A 17,090-nucleotide genomic window follows, 5' to 3' on the forward strand; every position below is an offset into this window, starting at 1 on the left:
AGCCATTTTATTTAGCCTTAATATATTTATTCCTTTTCTGTCTTTCTTTTTGCTGGTTATGGGGGGAAGGATTTGCCAATTTCCTACATACAGAAGTTATTATGGAAGATGGACTTTGTTCTTTTCTTTTTAGATAGATTTCATCATTTGGAAACCTGACATCTACTCTACTCTATTCTATTCTAATTTCTCTTCTATATTCTATTCTATTGCATATTCTATTCTACTCTACTCTATTCTATTCTATAGTACACTCTATATTCCATTCCATTCAACTCTACTCTACACCATTCTATTCTTCACCATAAGTAGCTAAGCTAGAGATCAAACTGAGGTCACATGTTGGTTGAGAAGGTGCCTCCTCATCCAACACTACTATTACCATTACAGAGATGGAACCATGTGCACCTACCAGTAGTAAGATTTCAGCTACAGGTAGTCCTCGCTTTACAGCATGAGGGTAATGAAGTCTCCCCACGTGACTGACCCAATTTTATGGCCTTTTTGAGGTGGTGGTTAAGTCAACTCAACACTGAAAATTGGACTGACTTTGGACCAAGTGATAGAGGGTGAAGGTGAATTTTTAACCTACTCTGAGTTAAGAGATTAAATGCTACTTATCAGATATAACCCAAAGGCACTATTTGCGGCTACATTTGCTAACAACATTACATGAAGTCGATAAAAAGTAGGGTGCATGATTTTATAAGCTAAAAGAAGGAGAAGAAAATGAGGACAAGCAAACTGGGAACTCCAGTTCTTAATGCTGAAGAGCAATAAACTGTGATCAACTTTAGATGTTTTCTACAGAGATGCCAAAAAATCAAATGTCCTAAGAAGACAATTCAAAAGTTTTGTTTCTAATATGATTTCTACTGGAACACATGAGAATTTTAGAATTAGAATTAGAATTCTTTTCTTGGCCAAGCGTGATTGGACACACAAGGAAATACTATTTGGTGCAAATACTCTCTGTATACCTAATATACTGGCAGTCGTTGACTTACAACTGCTTGCTTAGTGACCGGTCGGAGTTCCAATGGATCTTCCTACAGGTACTTACACAACCCAGTTCCGATGCTCAGCGCCCGACATGAGGTCACATGATTACAGTCACGTGACCTCGCACTGAACCTTGGGCAACATTTGCAGCCGGTTGCAGCATCCTGAAATCACGTGACTGCGTTTTCTGACAGCTTTGCGGAACAGGGGCGCTTACTTTCACTTTGCAGCCCCGAGCAAACCCTTGCATTTGAATAACGACCCCCGTGCTTACTTAGTGACGGCCACGTTCGTTTAACAACTTCAATGTTTATTTAATGACCGGCGTAGAGAAAGCTTTTAAAACCGCATCGGTCGCATGGGTGACTTGCTTTGCAGCTATCGTAACTCAAAACAATGGGCCGTCTCAACCACAGCCATAAAACGAGGACTACCAATTCAGACACACAGCACCTTAAGGCACAGCTGATAAATGCTCGGTTTCCATCCTAGCGCAACAGGCTGAGAGTCGGCGTTCCCTTCCAATCGGTAACTCCGACACGAACGTATCTCCAAAGTACCTTTGTCAGAACAGCTCCTGGCACACCTGTGGGATCCCGGATCTAAATGTTTTTTCGGGCTTTCCACCATTTCTCAAACTACAAATCCATCCGTCCTTGGCCGTCATCACATCACAGGGCCCACCCAAAAGTAAACCCGTCCAAAAGTAAGATCTTTATTCCATCCTGCGCCATATTCAATGGCCTTGGACTAACGGAAGAATGTTATATTGTCTACTTAGAGCTAGTTAGTTCAAATCACCCTCCTCCCACTCAGCTTCCAAAGCTGACACCGAGACCTTTTAAACCAGGACCTCCACATGCCACAATCTCTTTGCTCTTCTCGCCCACCTTTGGCGTGTTTTTCCTTGTCCCTTGTATAATCCCCACAGACAACACATCTTTATACTAATGCTGCGTTTACTCATTAAAGCAGCAGCATCTTTAATGGACCCAGAGGGGGCAGGGAAGCTTTTTTCCAAATCATTTTCATACCACACGTAATCATACTATCTCTCTCTTTTTTTTTTTCCCCAGCACCGCTATTTCTAAACTCTGCCTCTTGCAACTTCTAAGGTCTGGGGCCTTGTAATCAGCTTTGCAGAGAACTTTTCGGGATCCGGTCCTTTATCCAGATTATGAAAAGAGCCCTGGACGGTCATGTTGCCAGCTTCACACCTTTTTCATCCCTGCACGGAATATCGGAATGTGCGACGTGTAAAATAGGCTGAGATTCTCTGCGTCAATGCAACGTTATTTACATCATCCACTCCTCCGTTCTCAAGTCATCCTGAATCTGGGGTCTCTTGATGGCTTCAGTCTCTAAAATCAAGGGTCCCCAACCTTGGCAACTTTAAGACTTGTGGGCTTCAACTCCCAGAAGGTCACAAGTCTTAAAAGTGGCCAAGGTTGGAGACCCCTGTTCTAAATCGCTGGAGTGTCCCACATCCTCACAACAGCCGGGGCGGAGATTGAATCGACCAGCCTACCACTCCTCCACTTTTCTCCCATAAGAATCAAGGCTTCATCACTGGAACGCTTTCATGGACCACCACGCCAGCCATTTACGCTCTTAAGAGTTGATCACTGATGACATTACCTAGTTGGGTAATGAAATGTCTGCAAGAAAACCACCCAACTCAAACAGCACCAAGGAGTCCGCACTCTTTCTTAACCACACCAGGCACTGATTCACACTTGGATTCCCCACATTCCAACTGCTGAAGGGTGCAGAACTTTCCCATGCCTGTCACTCAAAAGGGCCACCATTTCGAACAAGAGAAGGCGTCACTGAACAAGGACACCTGCAAAGGAAAGTGAACAACAACTAGCAAAATCGTACCAACTATGTTCCAAGGTCCAAGAAGAGCCAAGGTGGCACAGTGGTTAGAGGGCAGTACTGCAGGCTACTTCTGCTGACTGCTGGCTGCCTGCAATTTGGCACTTCGAATCTCACCAGGCTCAAAGTTGACTCAGCCTTCTGTCCTTCTGAAGTCAGTAAAATGAGGACCCAGATTGTTGGGGGCAACAGGCTGACTCTGTAACACTTAGAATGGGCTGGAAAGCACTGTGAAGCCATATATAAGGGCTGTTGCTAGTCCTTCCTTCCTTCCTTCCTTCCTTCCTTCCTTCCCAGTGGTTAGAATGCAGTATTGCAGGATAATTCTGCCCACTGCCATCAGTTCGATCCTGACCGGTTCCAGGTCGACTCAGTCTTCCATCCTTCCGAGGTGGGCAAACTGAGGACCCAGATGGTTGGGGGTAAGAGGCTGACTCCGTAAACCGCTTAGAGAGGGCTGCAAAGCACTGGGAAGCGGTACAGAAGTCTAAGGGCTATATTGCTAGTGCTATTTACTTTCCATTCCCCCTGAATCACAAGATTCATTTCTACAAACTACAGACTGGGAAACACTAAGAACCGTAAATATAATTAGAAATGGCTCGGCTGTTGTTGTTGTTTTTTAAAAGGGAAGAAGATTTTTCTCACCCACCCAAAAAAAAAAACCCCAACCATTAGAATTAGCAAGATTACGCATCTTGTGGGCATCTCGTAGCATTCAAAACTGGCCTGATTCTGATCGCAATGCCAGGATGTTCCTGTTTTAAACAAGACAGCGATGCCAAGCAAGACAAATAAAACCATAGCAGTCATCACAATTTTCTTGAAATGTTTATACTACAGATCAATTGTTCTCGTTCACAAAATGCCCATGAGGTGATAACAGGAACTTTCCGCACTGATTCCTAAGCCGAAAAACTGAAAAGACATGTGAATGCATTGGAAAAGAGAACTGCGAACAGCACGCACGCACACACACACAGAGAGAGAGAGAAAGAGAGAGAGAGAGAGAGAAAGAGAGAGCAACTTCAGATCAGAGTGGCAGCATTGTAGAAATCTTGCAGTGCCCTGCGTGGAAGCTACCTACAAAAAGTAACCTCTTACTTACTTACTTACAGTTTTCCTCCACGATCTGAAGGGATTCTACTGATCCAGGTTTGAGCCCTGCTCCACCATGGTGGTGGATCTTTATTCAAAACTTGTGATTTTGAACAGGGGCTGCCCCAAAGAAGAAAGCCCCAAAGCCCCAGGAGGCAGGACCAGAAGTAACGGAGGGAAACTAAGCAAGGAGAGAAACAATCCAAAACTAAGGAGTAACTTCCTAACAGTGAGGACAATTACCCAGTGGAACAAAAGTTGCCTTCAGAAGTTGTGGATGCTGCATCACAGGAGGTTTTAAAGAAGGGACTGGAAAGTCGCCTCCCTGAGCAGGGGTTAGACTAGAAGACCTCCAAGGTCCCTTCCAACTCTATTATTCTATAATTCTGGTCTGCCAGACCTCAACTAACCTTAGAAATGAACTAAACTCATTAAAAGCAAGGGCCTTTTAAGGATTCGGAGCTTCTCCGTGACTATCATCATGCACCCCGTATGGATTTGACCATGATTTAAACAGGGCTTATTTCAAACAAATCATAGTTCATCACTAGATCGAAGAATTGCAGTTAGGCCCAAATGAAAAGCTACCATCCAAATTCTGCTCCAACCTTTTCTGGTTTCGGCCATTTCTCATGCTTGTTGCGTTTCTTTCCCTTCGGCTGTAACCCTTGTGAAATGTTACTTTGTGCTGTAGGTTTTAAAAGAGCAAATATTATTTTTAAGTGCTTTTCAGAGTCACATAATGCCACCAGAGCCTGGAAAGTGGGCACAATTATCCCCAGCTAAAATAAACACGAGACGCAAACAATTTCTCTCTGTGCACGCGTCTCTCTCTTCTCTTTGGTGCCCTTGTAAGTTTTGTTTATAACTGCACATTAGCCACAAGTTGTCTCCAGCACCTCTTTGGGTTGCAGCTGTAAATGCGGAGAATAAAAAGTTACATTCCTGAAATGTTTCTCCTAGCAATAATTAGAGGAATATTTAAGAAACAATATCAAGTATATCATAATACATATATCGACAGCGGCAAGAATCGCTTATGCACAGAGCTGAAAATTAGATAGTCACACACACACACACACGATAGTATGATAATAAAGAAAATATTGGATTGAGCAAAAATGGTCCAACTCATATTGGAATTGCAAGATAGAGAAGATGAGGAATACTCTACGGTCTGGGAGAAACGGTACCATTAGTTAGAGACAGCAGGGATAAAAATTGATGTCTATATCTAAATATGGATATTAACCTAAACGGAAACGTCAATGTTGCAATACTGCCAAGATTGCATATATGAGTTTTTAAACTGTGGAAAAGTTCAATGAAAATTATTTTAAAAGAGAAAGAAAGATATCTTCCTTGCGGAGTCATTTTTCTTCGGGGGTTTTAGAAAATAAGCGTTGCGGGCCACAAGTAGAACACAACACCTTGTGAGTTTCTCACTAGCTTCCCACCCCCAACCCGGCTCTGTCTGCAGTGGGCTTAGCCTGCTACTTGTCATGCACCCACCGTCCCAAGTTATATCTTTATCTGAATGCGAATGCAAATTTGAATGCTTTTTTTTAAATTGTTTTTTTTTTATCTCCGAGTCTATTCTGCGGCGGCTGAATAGCGTGGCCGCATGTTCCCGGCTGCAAAGGAGTTCACTGACCTCCCTAATCATCGCTGCCACTCCGGTGAATGACCTACACGGCCCATTCTGTCCTGCCTCTCTACTTTCATTCATAAAAATAAAATCGACACGGTTCTTTCGCTGCAGCCTGGGAGAAAAAGGAGCCGGGGGCATGGGGGTGGAGAGAAAAGCTCAGTTCGGAGGAGGCCCCCAAAGACTTTGGTTTGGATGGTATTCAAGAACGCGCCCCCCGCCATCTGCCTCCTTCCTCCTCTCCCTGCTAATGGCGGGATACCTCCCTGGACGAGGCTAGGATCTGCACCACTTTTACTAATAGTTGGTGCTCCTGTGAGCACACACAGGCCTTCTTCCTACAGAATGGCTCCTTTCAAGGGCGGCTCGGCGGCAGCACAAGGCAGGAGCTGTGTTGCCACCTTCCCAGCTCCGAGTGGAGAATCAGATCACAAGCCGAGAGAAGAGACGGGGGAGGGATGTTTCCAAGAGCCCTTCCCCCCGCCCGTTGTTGGTGTGTTTTCTTTGCAAAATAAGGCCTTGGACAGTGAAACGCAAAGCTGCTGAACAAACCCGCCTTAGGAATGGACCAATGGCCGGCCCGTTTCATCCTGAAGAAGGCCCTGTTTGTCTCTCTCTCTCTCTCTCTCTCTCTCTCCAATGTCCTCCTCCAAAAGTAAACATTTGTGCTGTGTCTGGGGCTGAACTGTCTCCTTTGTTCAACAGGTTTTTTTTTCACAAAGCTAAGATTTATACCAGGGGTCTCCAACCTTGGCCACTGGAAGCCTGGCGGACTTCAACTCCCAGAATTCCCCAGCCAGTTTTGCTCTAATGCAGGGGCCTCCAACCTTGGCCACTCGAAGCCTGGCAGACTTTGACTCCCAGAATTCCCCAGCCAGCTTTGCTCTAATGCAGGGGCCTCCAACCTTGGCCACTGGAAGCCTGGCAGACTTCGACTCCCAGAATTCCCCAGCCAGCTTTGCTCTAATGCAGGGGCCTCCAACCTTGGCCACTGGAAGCCTGGAGACTTCGACTCCCAGAATTCCCCAGCCAGCTTTGCTCTAATGCAGGGGCCTCCAACCTTGGCCACTGGAAGCCTAGACTTGACTCCCAGAATTCCCCAGCCAGCTTTGCTCTAAGGCAGGGCCTCCAACCTTGGCCACTGGAAGCCTGGCAGACTTCGACTCCCAGAATTCCCCAGCCAGCTTTGCTCTAATGCAGGGCCTCAACCTTGGCCACTGGAAGCCTGGAGGGACTCCCAGAATTCCCCAGCCAGCTTTGCTCTAATGCAGGGCCTCCAACCTTGGCCACTGGAAGCCTGGAGGACTTCGACTCCCAGAATTCCCAGCCAGCTTTGCTCTAAGGCAGGGGCCTCAACCTTGCCACTGGAAGCCTGGCAGACTTGACTCCCAGAATTCCCCAGCCAGCTTTGCTCTAATGCAGGGGCCTCAACCTTGGCCACTGGAAGCCTGGAGGACTTCGACTCCCAGAATTCCCCAGCCAGCTTTGCTCTAAGGCAGGGGCCTCCAACCTTGGCCACTGGAAGCCTGGCAGACTTCGACTCCCAGAATTCCCCAGCCAGCTTTGCTCTAATGCAGGGGCCTCCAACCTTGGCCACTGGAAGCCTGGAGGACTTCGACTCCCAGAATTCCCCAGCCAGCTTTGCTCTAATGCAGGGGCCTCCAACCTTGGCCACTGGAAGCCTGGCGGACTTGACTCCCAGAATTCCCCAGCCAGCTTTGCTCTAAGGCAGGGGCCTCCAACCTTGGCCACCTCGAAGCCTGGCGGACTTTGACTCCCAGAATTCCCCAGCCAGCTTTGCTCTAAGGCAGGGGCCTCCAACCTTGGCCACTGGAAGCCTGGCGGACTTTGACTCCCAGAATTCCCCAGCCAGCTTTGCTCTAAGGCGGGGCCTCCAACCAGCCACTCGAAGCCTGGCAGACTTCGACTGGATTCCCCAGCCAGCTGGCTGGGGAGTTCTGGAGTCAATCTCAGGCTTCCAGTGCCAGGTTGGAAACCTGGTTTATCATGCCTGTGATACAGAATACAGAATGACAGAGTTGGAAAGGACCTTGGAGGTCATCTAGTCCAACCCCGTGCCCGAGCAGGAGACCCTATCCCATTCCCCGCAGGTCTCTTCTTGAAAGCCGCCTCCAGTGTTGGAGCACCCACAATTTCTGCATATCGATAGCGTTGATGGCCTGCCGGATGCCTAGTTTTTCTCTACCCTCAAACGTTTGGCCGGCTTTATTCACGAAATTGCCATTTGCCTCCCGTGCCGGGGGAACCACTGCCGTCAACGTTCCCTCAAACGAAGACTGTTTTGTCTTGGGGGATTAAACGTCTAATTGTCGTTATTGATTCTGGTGGGACTCTCTACCTACTCAACGCCCAACCCATCGGTCTTTTGTGTATCCGGCTTTCAACCACATTTCCTTCTAAATAAAGTTGTGCTTGTTTACACACAGCATAGCAGCGAAACCAAATATTGGTGTTGCTTGTGTAGCGCCTTTAGTCCGTTTATGTACAACTAAGCCGTCTAACGTAATACAAGGCGAAGCTCTTGGAATCTTTCTAACGCTAAAAGAAACAAACTGAAAAGCTGAACCTGACTGGTAAACTCAGGTAAACTCAGGTATACAGTTTACCTGAACAGCAGGTAAACTCAGCCGGACTGTTTTATTTTTACACGGCAAAAATTAGGTTTCCCAGCCGCTATCCCTTAGGACAGTTACTCTATCCCAAACATTAAATGCAACTCCTAGGATGCACACACAGGGCTACTAAGTCTCTTTCAACAGGAGGAACTTTTTGGAGAAAAATACCCCCGTTTCCATCAGGAGTTCACAATTGCTTTTATTTATAATTTGCTTTCGTAACAAGCAAAGACAGGAGGGAATTGAAACCACTGAACGCAATCCTCCATATATATATATATTTTCTGGTTTCCTAGGTTTTCATATTCCAAGGATTAAAACTGAACTTTATCTGTTATTTTCTGCCTCATCCCAAACGGAAAGACAGACGCCCCAAGAGGAGAAGGACCCAGCGCTGCTTCCCGGTGAAATCAGAGCCCCGACCGGGCTGCTTCTTCCCCTTTTCCAAAGTACAAAAAGGCCCTTTTCATGCCGAGCCCCGGGTGGCTGCCATGGCTACTATTTTGAGACCAGGAGGAGGAGGAGGACACACCTTGGGTTGCTACTCCGGTGTGCAAGCGACTGAGCCGGGCAGACTAATATTTGCTCAGGGTTGGAATCCCGCAATACCTGGAGGAAACGTTACTCCTCTCTCCCTTCTTCTGCCTCTGACCAACTTGGTCACCGAGCGAGACTCGGGAAGGCGCTTCCCCACCGCCGCCGCCGCCGTTTGCACGGAGAGCGAAAAGTTGCCCCAGAAGGACGAAGAGGATTTATTTCTCCAGGGAGGGGCTTGCTTTTATTATTGCAGCTGTCTATTTTATTATTATTAATAATAATAATAATAATAATAATAATAATAATAATAATAATAATAATAATAATAATAATAATAATTTAGTATTATTATTATTATTTTATCAGCCCGGTGCAAAGGAGGGGAGCCCCGCCGTTTTCCCTCCACCGAAGAAGGAGGAGAAAAGGTGCGCGCAGCCGAACCGCCGCGGCCGGAGGGAGGGAGGCGACCCGGTGCGCCGCTCCTCCGAGAGCCCGGCCGAACTTTCCGGGGTCCCGGAGGCGCCCCGAGTCGGAGAGGGACCCCAAGCGAAGCAGCCTCCCCCGCCGAGCCTCCCGGGGAGAAGCGCTCCATCCCCCGGGGCCGTTTCGCCCAAGCGCGGCGGAGTTTCGCCGGGGAAACTCCCGGAAAGGTTTCCAAGCCACCGCCGCGAAGGGCCCTCGGAGCGGGCGAAGGGCGGGGGGGAGGCCGAGCCCTCCGGGGTCTCCGTCGGGGAAAGGGGCCGAGGGGGAAGCAGCGGGACCGAGGAAGCTCCCACGCAGCCCGGCCACCCCAGGCGGCTCCCCGCGGCGCCCGAACCTCCCGCCAAGCAGCTGCGCGGCGCTGAGGGCAGAGGATGAGGGAGTGGGAAGGGTCCTTGGAGGGCATCTAGTCCAGCCCGCTGCTCGCCGCCGCCGCCGCCTCCTTCCCTCCCGCGGGCTGCTCACCTGCGGGCTCCCGGGTGGCCCCGTCGGCCAGGTCAGCCATGGGCAAGCCGGGGGCGGCCAGCAGGAGCAGGCAGAGCAGGGCGGGCCAGAGCCCCCGCATGCCGCCTCCGCTCGGGGCCGCCGGGGAAGCAGCCCTCGCCCGGCCGGCCTCAGCCATCCTCCAGATGCATCTTGCCCCGCCGCCGCCGCCGGGCTCGCCTCCTCCTCCTCCGCCGCCGCCGCCGCCGGGCCTGCAAGGGGTCAAGCACAGCCGGGGAGCGGCCGTCAGAGGGTCCCGCCCGGGCGCCAGTCCGCGCCGTCTGCTCCGGCCCCGCACAGCGCTCCCGCGAGGTAGGCGGGACCCCGCCCCGCCCCCGCCCCGCCCCCGCCGCCCCGCCCCGCCCCGCCCCGCCCCGCCCCGCCCGAGAGACCCCGCCCGCCGGCGCCTACCTGCCGCGCGGCTCCGGGAGAGGCGGGTGGGAAGCGCCGGGCTCGGCTGCCCCCTGCCCGCCTGTCGGCCGGCGCCGCCCCGCGCTCGTCCGCCCGCCCGCCCGCTCGCTCTTCCCCGGGCCGGGGCGCCCGGCGGGCCGTTGCGGGGCGGAGCGTCCTTGGCGGGGAGGAGGAGAAGGAGGAGGGGAAGAAGAAGGGGAAGAGAAAAAGGAGGAGGAAGAGGGAGAGGAGGAAGGAGTGAAGAAGAAAAAAAGAAGGGAGAGGAAGAGGAGGAAGAGGAAGAGAAAAAGGAGGAGGGGAGAGAGGAGGAAGGAGTGAAGAAGAGGAAGAGAAAAAGGAGGAACAGGAAGAAGAGGAACAGGACGAAGCAGTGAAGAAGAGGAAGAAGAGGAAGAGAAAAAGGAGGAGGAGGAAGAGAGGAGGAGGAGGAAGGAGGAAGAAGAGGAAGAGAAAAAAGGAGGAAGAGGAAGAAGAGGAACAGGAGGAAGGAGTGAACAAGAGGAAGAAGAGGAAGAGAAAAAAGGAGGAAGAAGGAGGAAGGAGGAAGAAGAGGAAGAAGAGGAAGAGAAAAAGGAGGAAGAGGAGGAAGAGAAAGAGGAGGAAGGAGTGAAGAAGAAGAGGAGGAGGGGGGATGAGGTCAGTCCTACCTGAGGGCTTCGGGCTGCTTTCAGCCCCCCTCCACCGAGAAACGGGCACCAGAGTTGGGCTGGAGGAAGGGGGAGAGGAGGGGGGCAGGAGCTGGGCTGCCCCTCCACCTGTCAAGGGCGGTCAAAGCACCCCAATCCTTGGGGTGTCTTTTGGAGGGGGATCCAGCCCAAACTGTCCCCCCAAACCTCCCCTGCACCATCGGTGGAGGTTTTTTGAAGAAGAGGCTGGAGAGCCGTTTGTCCGGAATAGTAGAGAGCCTCCTGCCCTGAGCAGGGAATCGGACTAGATGACCTCTAAGATCCCTTCCAACCCTGTGATTCTGCCTTCTAAAAGCCAGTCCCATCCTTCGGTGGGCCCCACATTCCCATGTGTTTGGATGGGGTCCCTGTGCCCAAAGGCCGGTCCCAAGGGGGAGGGGGCACCATGGGGTAAAAGTAGTGGATGGGGGGGTGATGTGCCCCCCCCTCTCGCCCCAAGCTCAACCCTTGGTGACTTGATCCAGGCTCCCTTAGGGCCCCCAAAGCCATCCGCCCTCAGGACCTAACCTCCATTCCTTCCTCCTTGATAAATTTCATAGAATGACAGAATTGGAAGGGACCTTGGAGGTCATCTAGTCCAACCCCCTGCTCAAGGAGGAGAGTCTACTCCAAATATTAGCCTCTACCTGGGATCGAACTCACAGCCTCCAAATATTAAACTGACTGAGGCTGCCATGGGGAGGGAGGGGAGGGGCCACCGGGTGGGGGGGGCGTGGCCAGCCAGAAGTTACTGGTTTGTTGACCCATGCCAGATCCTTTGCTACCGGGTCGCCTGAACCGGTGTGAACCGGCTGAATCCCACACCACTGGAGTGGGATTGAGTTGGCCACGCCCACCCAGGTTTTGTGGCTCCCGGTGTTTTCTGTGGGCAAACGGGTCCAAAAAGCTCTTTTGAATGTTTCAGGTTACAGGCCCCTGGCCTAGAGAGGAATCTCTTTGGGGTGGGACGGTCTTCTGGCCCGAGAAAACTTTGCAACTGTCAAGAGAAACAGACGTCCAAGGGTGATCAAAGGGTCCCAGCCCTGGGATTTTCAACAAGGAGGGAAAGCTGGGGCTTTTATTCTTATTATTCTTATTTTAAAAATGTATATATATCTTGGGTTTCCCAGGGCTTTCAGGTTCCTTTTGGGTGGGTGGGCTGAGAAGGGGAGGGTATGAATTTAAAGGGCCAGCCCCTTTTTTTTAAAGGGGTTTGCTTCTCCCATCTTTGCCTGCTGTTGTGAGGAGGCTGAAATGAGCCCCCTCTTGTTGGAGCTGATTTGGGAAGGAAAATCAGGAATCCAAGGGGAGGAATTGGGAAGCTGCCTTGCTGAACATATGCCTGGAATGGGGACTTCTAAAGAGATTGTCAGAATTTAATCTTAATACAGAAGCCTCTGGCTTTCCCTGACTGGAAGGACTGTCAGTCGGAGGGAGTAGAGTAGAGGTCCCCAAACTTGGCCGCTTTAAGACTGGTGGACTTCCAACTCCCAGAAGCGGAGCTGGCTGGAGAATTCAGGGAGTTGAAGTCCACCAGTCTTAAAGCGGTCCTTTTTCCTATAAAAGAGCTTCCGCCTCCATTTTTGTCCATAAGGACAGTCCTCCATCAAGTATTTGGCAATCGCAAGAGTCATCGCATTGAGACTTATATACTGCTTTATAATGTCTTTCCAGCCCTCTCTAAGTGGTTGACAGTCAGCCTCCTGCCTCCCCCCCCCACAACAATCGGGGTCCTCATTTGACTGACCTCGGAAGGACGGAAGGCTGAGTCAAACTTGAGCAGGTCAGGAGCAGCCGGCAGCCAGCAGAAATCGCCTGCAGTACTGCATTCTAACCACTGCGCCACCACGGCCAGCTTTCAAAGCTCCAAAGGCCCTGGAAAAAGGGTTACTTATGACTAGCCCTCACACTTATGACCACTGTGGCATGCCCTTGCGACCAAGGGGCTTGGCCGTCGGCCTGTGTTTATGACTGTTGCGGGGTCCTGAGATCCACTGATCTTCTTTTGTGACCTTCCCGGCTGGCTTGGATAACAAATGAGGGAAGCCAGATTCGCCTTGACAACCGTGTGATTCGCTTAAAGACGGCAGCGACTGGCTTACCACTGTCGCAAAAAAAAAAAACCCTAGAAAAACTCATTCAGCAGCCGCTTTACTGAGCAACGGGAATTCTTACTCCACCTGCAGTCATAAGTCAAGGATTCCCTGTCTAATGAAAGGGTGGAGTTTGCTGTGAGGGCAGGGGCGTCGGGGGTGGGGGGTGTCGACAAAGGCAAGATGGCCTTTACGACTGTGTCCTGCCCAGCCCCCTTGCTGCCCCTCGGGGGCTTTTGCTTTTGTGCAAGGTGTGTGTATGTGTTGTGGGTGTCCCTGGGCAGGAAAGTCAGTGGATGTTTTACACAGGCGGAGCAAACACAACCCTGTGACGGCCTATTTGGCAGGAACCATCTCACCGTCCCAAAGACCATCGCAAAGCGCAGGGCAGAAGTTGAAGGTCTAGTAAATGAATCCCCCCCCCTTTTTTTTTTGAGAGGGGAGGGAAAAGAGAGAGAGAGAGAAAGAGAACATCCGTTGGAAACCCTTCATAGGTGTTACGTTTCCAAATGAAAGAGAACCTTTAATAGGAAGTTATATTGGGAATCAACAACTTATTCTCCCCGGCAGAAGTAAACAAGGAGCTTTCAGCCAGGCCTCCTCCTCCACCCGTGGGCTCTGCGACCGCCACACACACCCCCCCCCGTCCCTGCCCCAGGGAAGGATGCGTTTGCTTGAGGATACAAACCCCTTTGTTCCTGAGTTTGTTTCCGCTTTGCCTACGTGAGGTTCCAGAGTTCTGGAATCTTTGAAAATTGTATTTTTTATTTATTTCTCACATCCCTTTTATTTTTTTTAAATCACCTCTCTCGCACTTGGCTTCCTACTTTTCTGACGGAAACAGTAGATGGATAGAGAGATATTATGCAAGAGAAGCTTTAGATAGATAGATAGATAGATAGATAGATAGATAGATAGATAGATAGATAGACAGATGGATGGATGGATGGATGGATGGATAGATAGATAGATAGATAGATAGATAGATAGATAGATAGATAGATAGATAGATAGATAGATAGATAGATAGATAGATGATAAATAGGAAAGAAAGAGAAAGAAAGAAAGAAAGAAAGAAAGAGAAAGAAAGAAAGAAAGAAAGAAAGAAAGAAAGAAAGAAAGAAAGAAAGAAAGAAAGAAAAAAGAAAAGAAAAAAGAAAGCTTTATTGACCAAGGGTGATTGCACACACAAGGAATTTGTCTTGGTGCAAATGCTCTCAGTGTACATAAAGAAAAGGCACGTTCATTAAGAATCAAGAATCGTAACGTACAACACTTAATGATAGTCATAGGGTACAATCAGCAATCAAATCATACTAGGAAACAGTCAATATAAATCGTAAGGATTCAAGCGACAAAGTTACAGTCCTACAGTCACAAGTGGGAGGGGATGGGTGATAAGGAGGAATGAGAAGATTAATAGTGATAGGAGTGCAGATTTTGTCAATAGTTGGACAGTGTTGAGGGAATTATTTGTTTAACGGAGTGATGGCCTTCGGGGAAAAACTCCGAAAAACTTTGCAGGTTACACTGAGAGCTTCTGCACCCGAGACAGATTCCTCGAGAGTCACATCACTCTCGGCCAAATAAAGTATATTCTCTTCTGTTATTCTATTCTGTAATGTAATGTAATGTAATGTAATGTAATGTAATGTAATGTAATGTAATGTAATGTAATATATATTCTATTCTATTCTATTCTATATTCTATTCTATTCTATTTATTCCATTCCTATTTCTATTCTGTTCTATTCCTTATTCTATTCTATTCTATATTCTATTCTATTCCTTATTCTATTCCATTCCATTCCTATTTCTATTCTATTCTTATTCTATTCTATTCTATTCTATTCTATTCTATTCTATTCTATATTCTGTTCTGTTCTATTCTATTCTATTCTATTCTATTCTATTCTATTCTATTCTGTTCTATATTCTATTCTGTTCTGTTCTATTCTATTCTATTCTATTCTATTCTATATTCTGTTCTATTCTATTCTATTCCTTATTCTATTCCTTATTCTATTCTATTCTATTCTATTCTATTCTATTCTATTCTATTCTATTCTATTCTATTCTATTCCTTATTCTATTCCTTATTCTATTCTATTCTATTCTACTCTGCACCAGTAGCATACCCCCATTGCCCGGAGGCAGCCTATCTTGTCCCAGTTCAATGGAGTCCTTCCCAAGCGGTGATGGGGGAAAGGCCCCGTTCCTCAAGAGGAGGGAGGAAGATACGGGAGGAAAGCACCCAGTGGGCCAGACTTGCTAGCCTTCAAAGGTCCCTCCGAACTCTGTTAATCTGTTTTAATTTAATCTCCTATCCTGTGGATAGACCAGCTCCACAACCACAGTCCTTTCAGCAGTTCCGAGAAGGCTCCACACCCATTTGTACCCCTCAGGTGACCCCGAGGACACAGAGATAAACCTCCAAGTGCCCTCAAGGGCTCCCTCAAAGGATGCAAATGACCAGCTCCCTGCAAGGAGTAGAAATCCTTCCCTTCCCCATCCCCCTCCAGTCAGAACTGAAGAAGCTCCTTGGATGAGAAGAGAAGCGTCTTCAGAAAAGTCCAGCTGACTTTTGGGGGGAAAAGTCCCTTGGGGACCACCCTGGCCTGGATGACGGAGGATCTCCCTCCATCTGAGGGTCGTAGCTTCCCCTCCGATCCAACGTTCGGGTCGGAGGGATCCTCTGTGCCAGGAAAAGATCCAATTCCTCCTGGATGGTTTTCATTTATTCCCTGCCATGTTGCCAAGAGGACTTGTGCTGCACAACCACACACTTCCCCTTCTGGCTGCAGGACCCCCTTCCCATTGCCAGCTCGCCTGACAGGTGGCAATAGCTGAATACCAATGAAAGCAGACTCTGTGTGTGTGTGTGTGTGTGTGTGTGTGTGTGTGTGTGTGTCTTTGGGCAGAGGTTCGGCTAGGAGGAGGGCTGTGGGATCCCAGAGAACGCCTGCCTGCCTGCCCGCCCTCTCCCTCCCGTTGGAAGCCTTGCGTTCCAAGTCAGGGGTTGCCCTGCCCCCCTTTGCCTGAATCAAACATTCAGCGCCCCAATCTCCCAGGTCACCCCAAGTGTCAGGTGGCGGCAGTTTCTCAGGACTACAAAAACAGCGGAGAGCCGGGAGAATCCTGGGAGCCAAGGCAGGCCAGGTTTGCATGGAAGGCACCAAGGGTGACGGCTTGACTGCCGGCAGCACAATGGCTCCATCCAAGGAGCTTTCAGGGGGGATCCAATGTAGCCTGGGCTGGCCCTGGCCGCTCACCCCACCCCCACCCTGCCCCTCCAGGGCTGCTGAGGAGGAGGGGAGGAGGAGGAAGAGAAAGTGGAAGAAGAAGAAGAAGAAGAAGAAGAAGAAGAAGAAAGAAGAAAGAAGAAAGAAGAAGAAGAAGAGGAGAAGAAGAGAGGAAGGAGGAGGAGGAGGAGGAGGAGGAGGAGGAGGAGGAGGAGAGGAGGAGGAGGAGGAGGAGGGAGGAGGAGGAGGAGGAGGAGGAGGAGGAGGAGGAGGAGGAGGAAAGGAAGGAGAAGGAAAAGAAGCAGAAGGATAAGGAGGAGGAGGAGGAGGAAGAAGAAGAAGAAGAAGAAGAAGAAGAAGAAGAAGAAGAAGAAGAAGAAGAAGAAGAAGAAGAAGAAGAAGAAGAAGAAGAAGAAGAAGAAGAAGAAGAAGAAGAAGAAGAAGAAGAAGAAGAAGAAGAAGAAGAAGAAGACTGTGGGGTCCTGGGTGCTCTCTGAGTGGTGGTTGTTTTCTTGCAGATGTTTCATTACCTAAACTAGTGTAGGTAATTTAGAGGAGGAGGAGGAGGAGAAGGAGAAGAGGATGATGAGGGGGAGGAAGAGGAAGAGGAAAAAGAGGAGGGGGAAGAGGAGGAGGAAGAAGGAGAAGGAGGAGAAAGAGGAAAAGAGGAAGAAGAAGGAGAAGGAGAAGAGGAGGAGGGGAGGGAGGGAGAGGAAAAGAGGAGGAGAAGGAGAAACAACCCCTGTTGGGAAAACACACCTCCGAGATGCCCTCTCAGAAAAGCTGCTCTTAGCCAGACAAAAGCCACTTTATAATCTGCTGATTGGGCCTCGTTGGGGGAGGCGGACTCGCACCCCCCTCGTTCCCCTCTGGGCTAATGAAGACGTTTCCCGCTTCCCGTCCAAGCACCACAAGGG

At 49.5% G+C, this 17,090-nt stretch overlaps 1 protein-coding gene across 7 annotated transcripts in view; it reads right to left on the bottom strand.

The window, feature by feature from the left end:
• The window catches only part of FGFR3 (fibroblast growth factor receptor 3), a 62,441-nt gene extending 52,329 nt beyond the window's left edge, over positions 1 to 10,112 (bottom strand). For 4 of the 7 annotated variants that reach the window (XM_026720455.2, XM_026720454.2, XM_026720452.2 and 1 more), the window contains exon 1: positions 9,745 to 10,042. In XM_026720455.2, the coding sequence (XP_026576240.1) occupies positions 9,745 to 9,901 (157 nt within the window). In that variant the 5' untranslated portion in view covers positions 9,902 to 10,042. Of the gene's footprint in view, positions 1 to 9,744 lie in introns of all 7 variants that reach the window. The other 3 variants (XM_087938069.1, XM_087938068.1, XM_087938070.1) reach the window with 2 other exon arrangements.
• Positions 10,113 to 17,090: the final 6,978 nt, after the last annotated feature.

Source organism: Pseudonaja textilis, chromosome 8 (assembly GCF_049901715.1).
Source record: "Pseudonaja textilis isolate UNSWEBS1 chromosome 8, rPseTex1.2, whole genome shotgun sequence".
Lineage (NCBI taxonomy): Eukaryota > Metazoa > Chordata > Lepidosauria > Squamata > Elapidae > Pseudonaja > Pseudonaja textilis.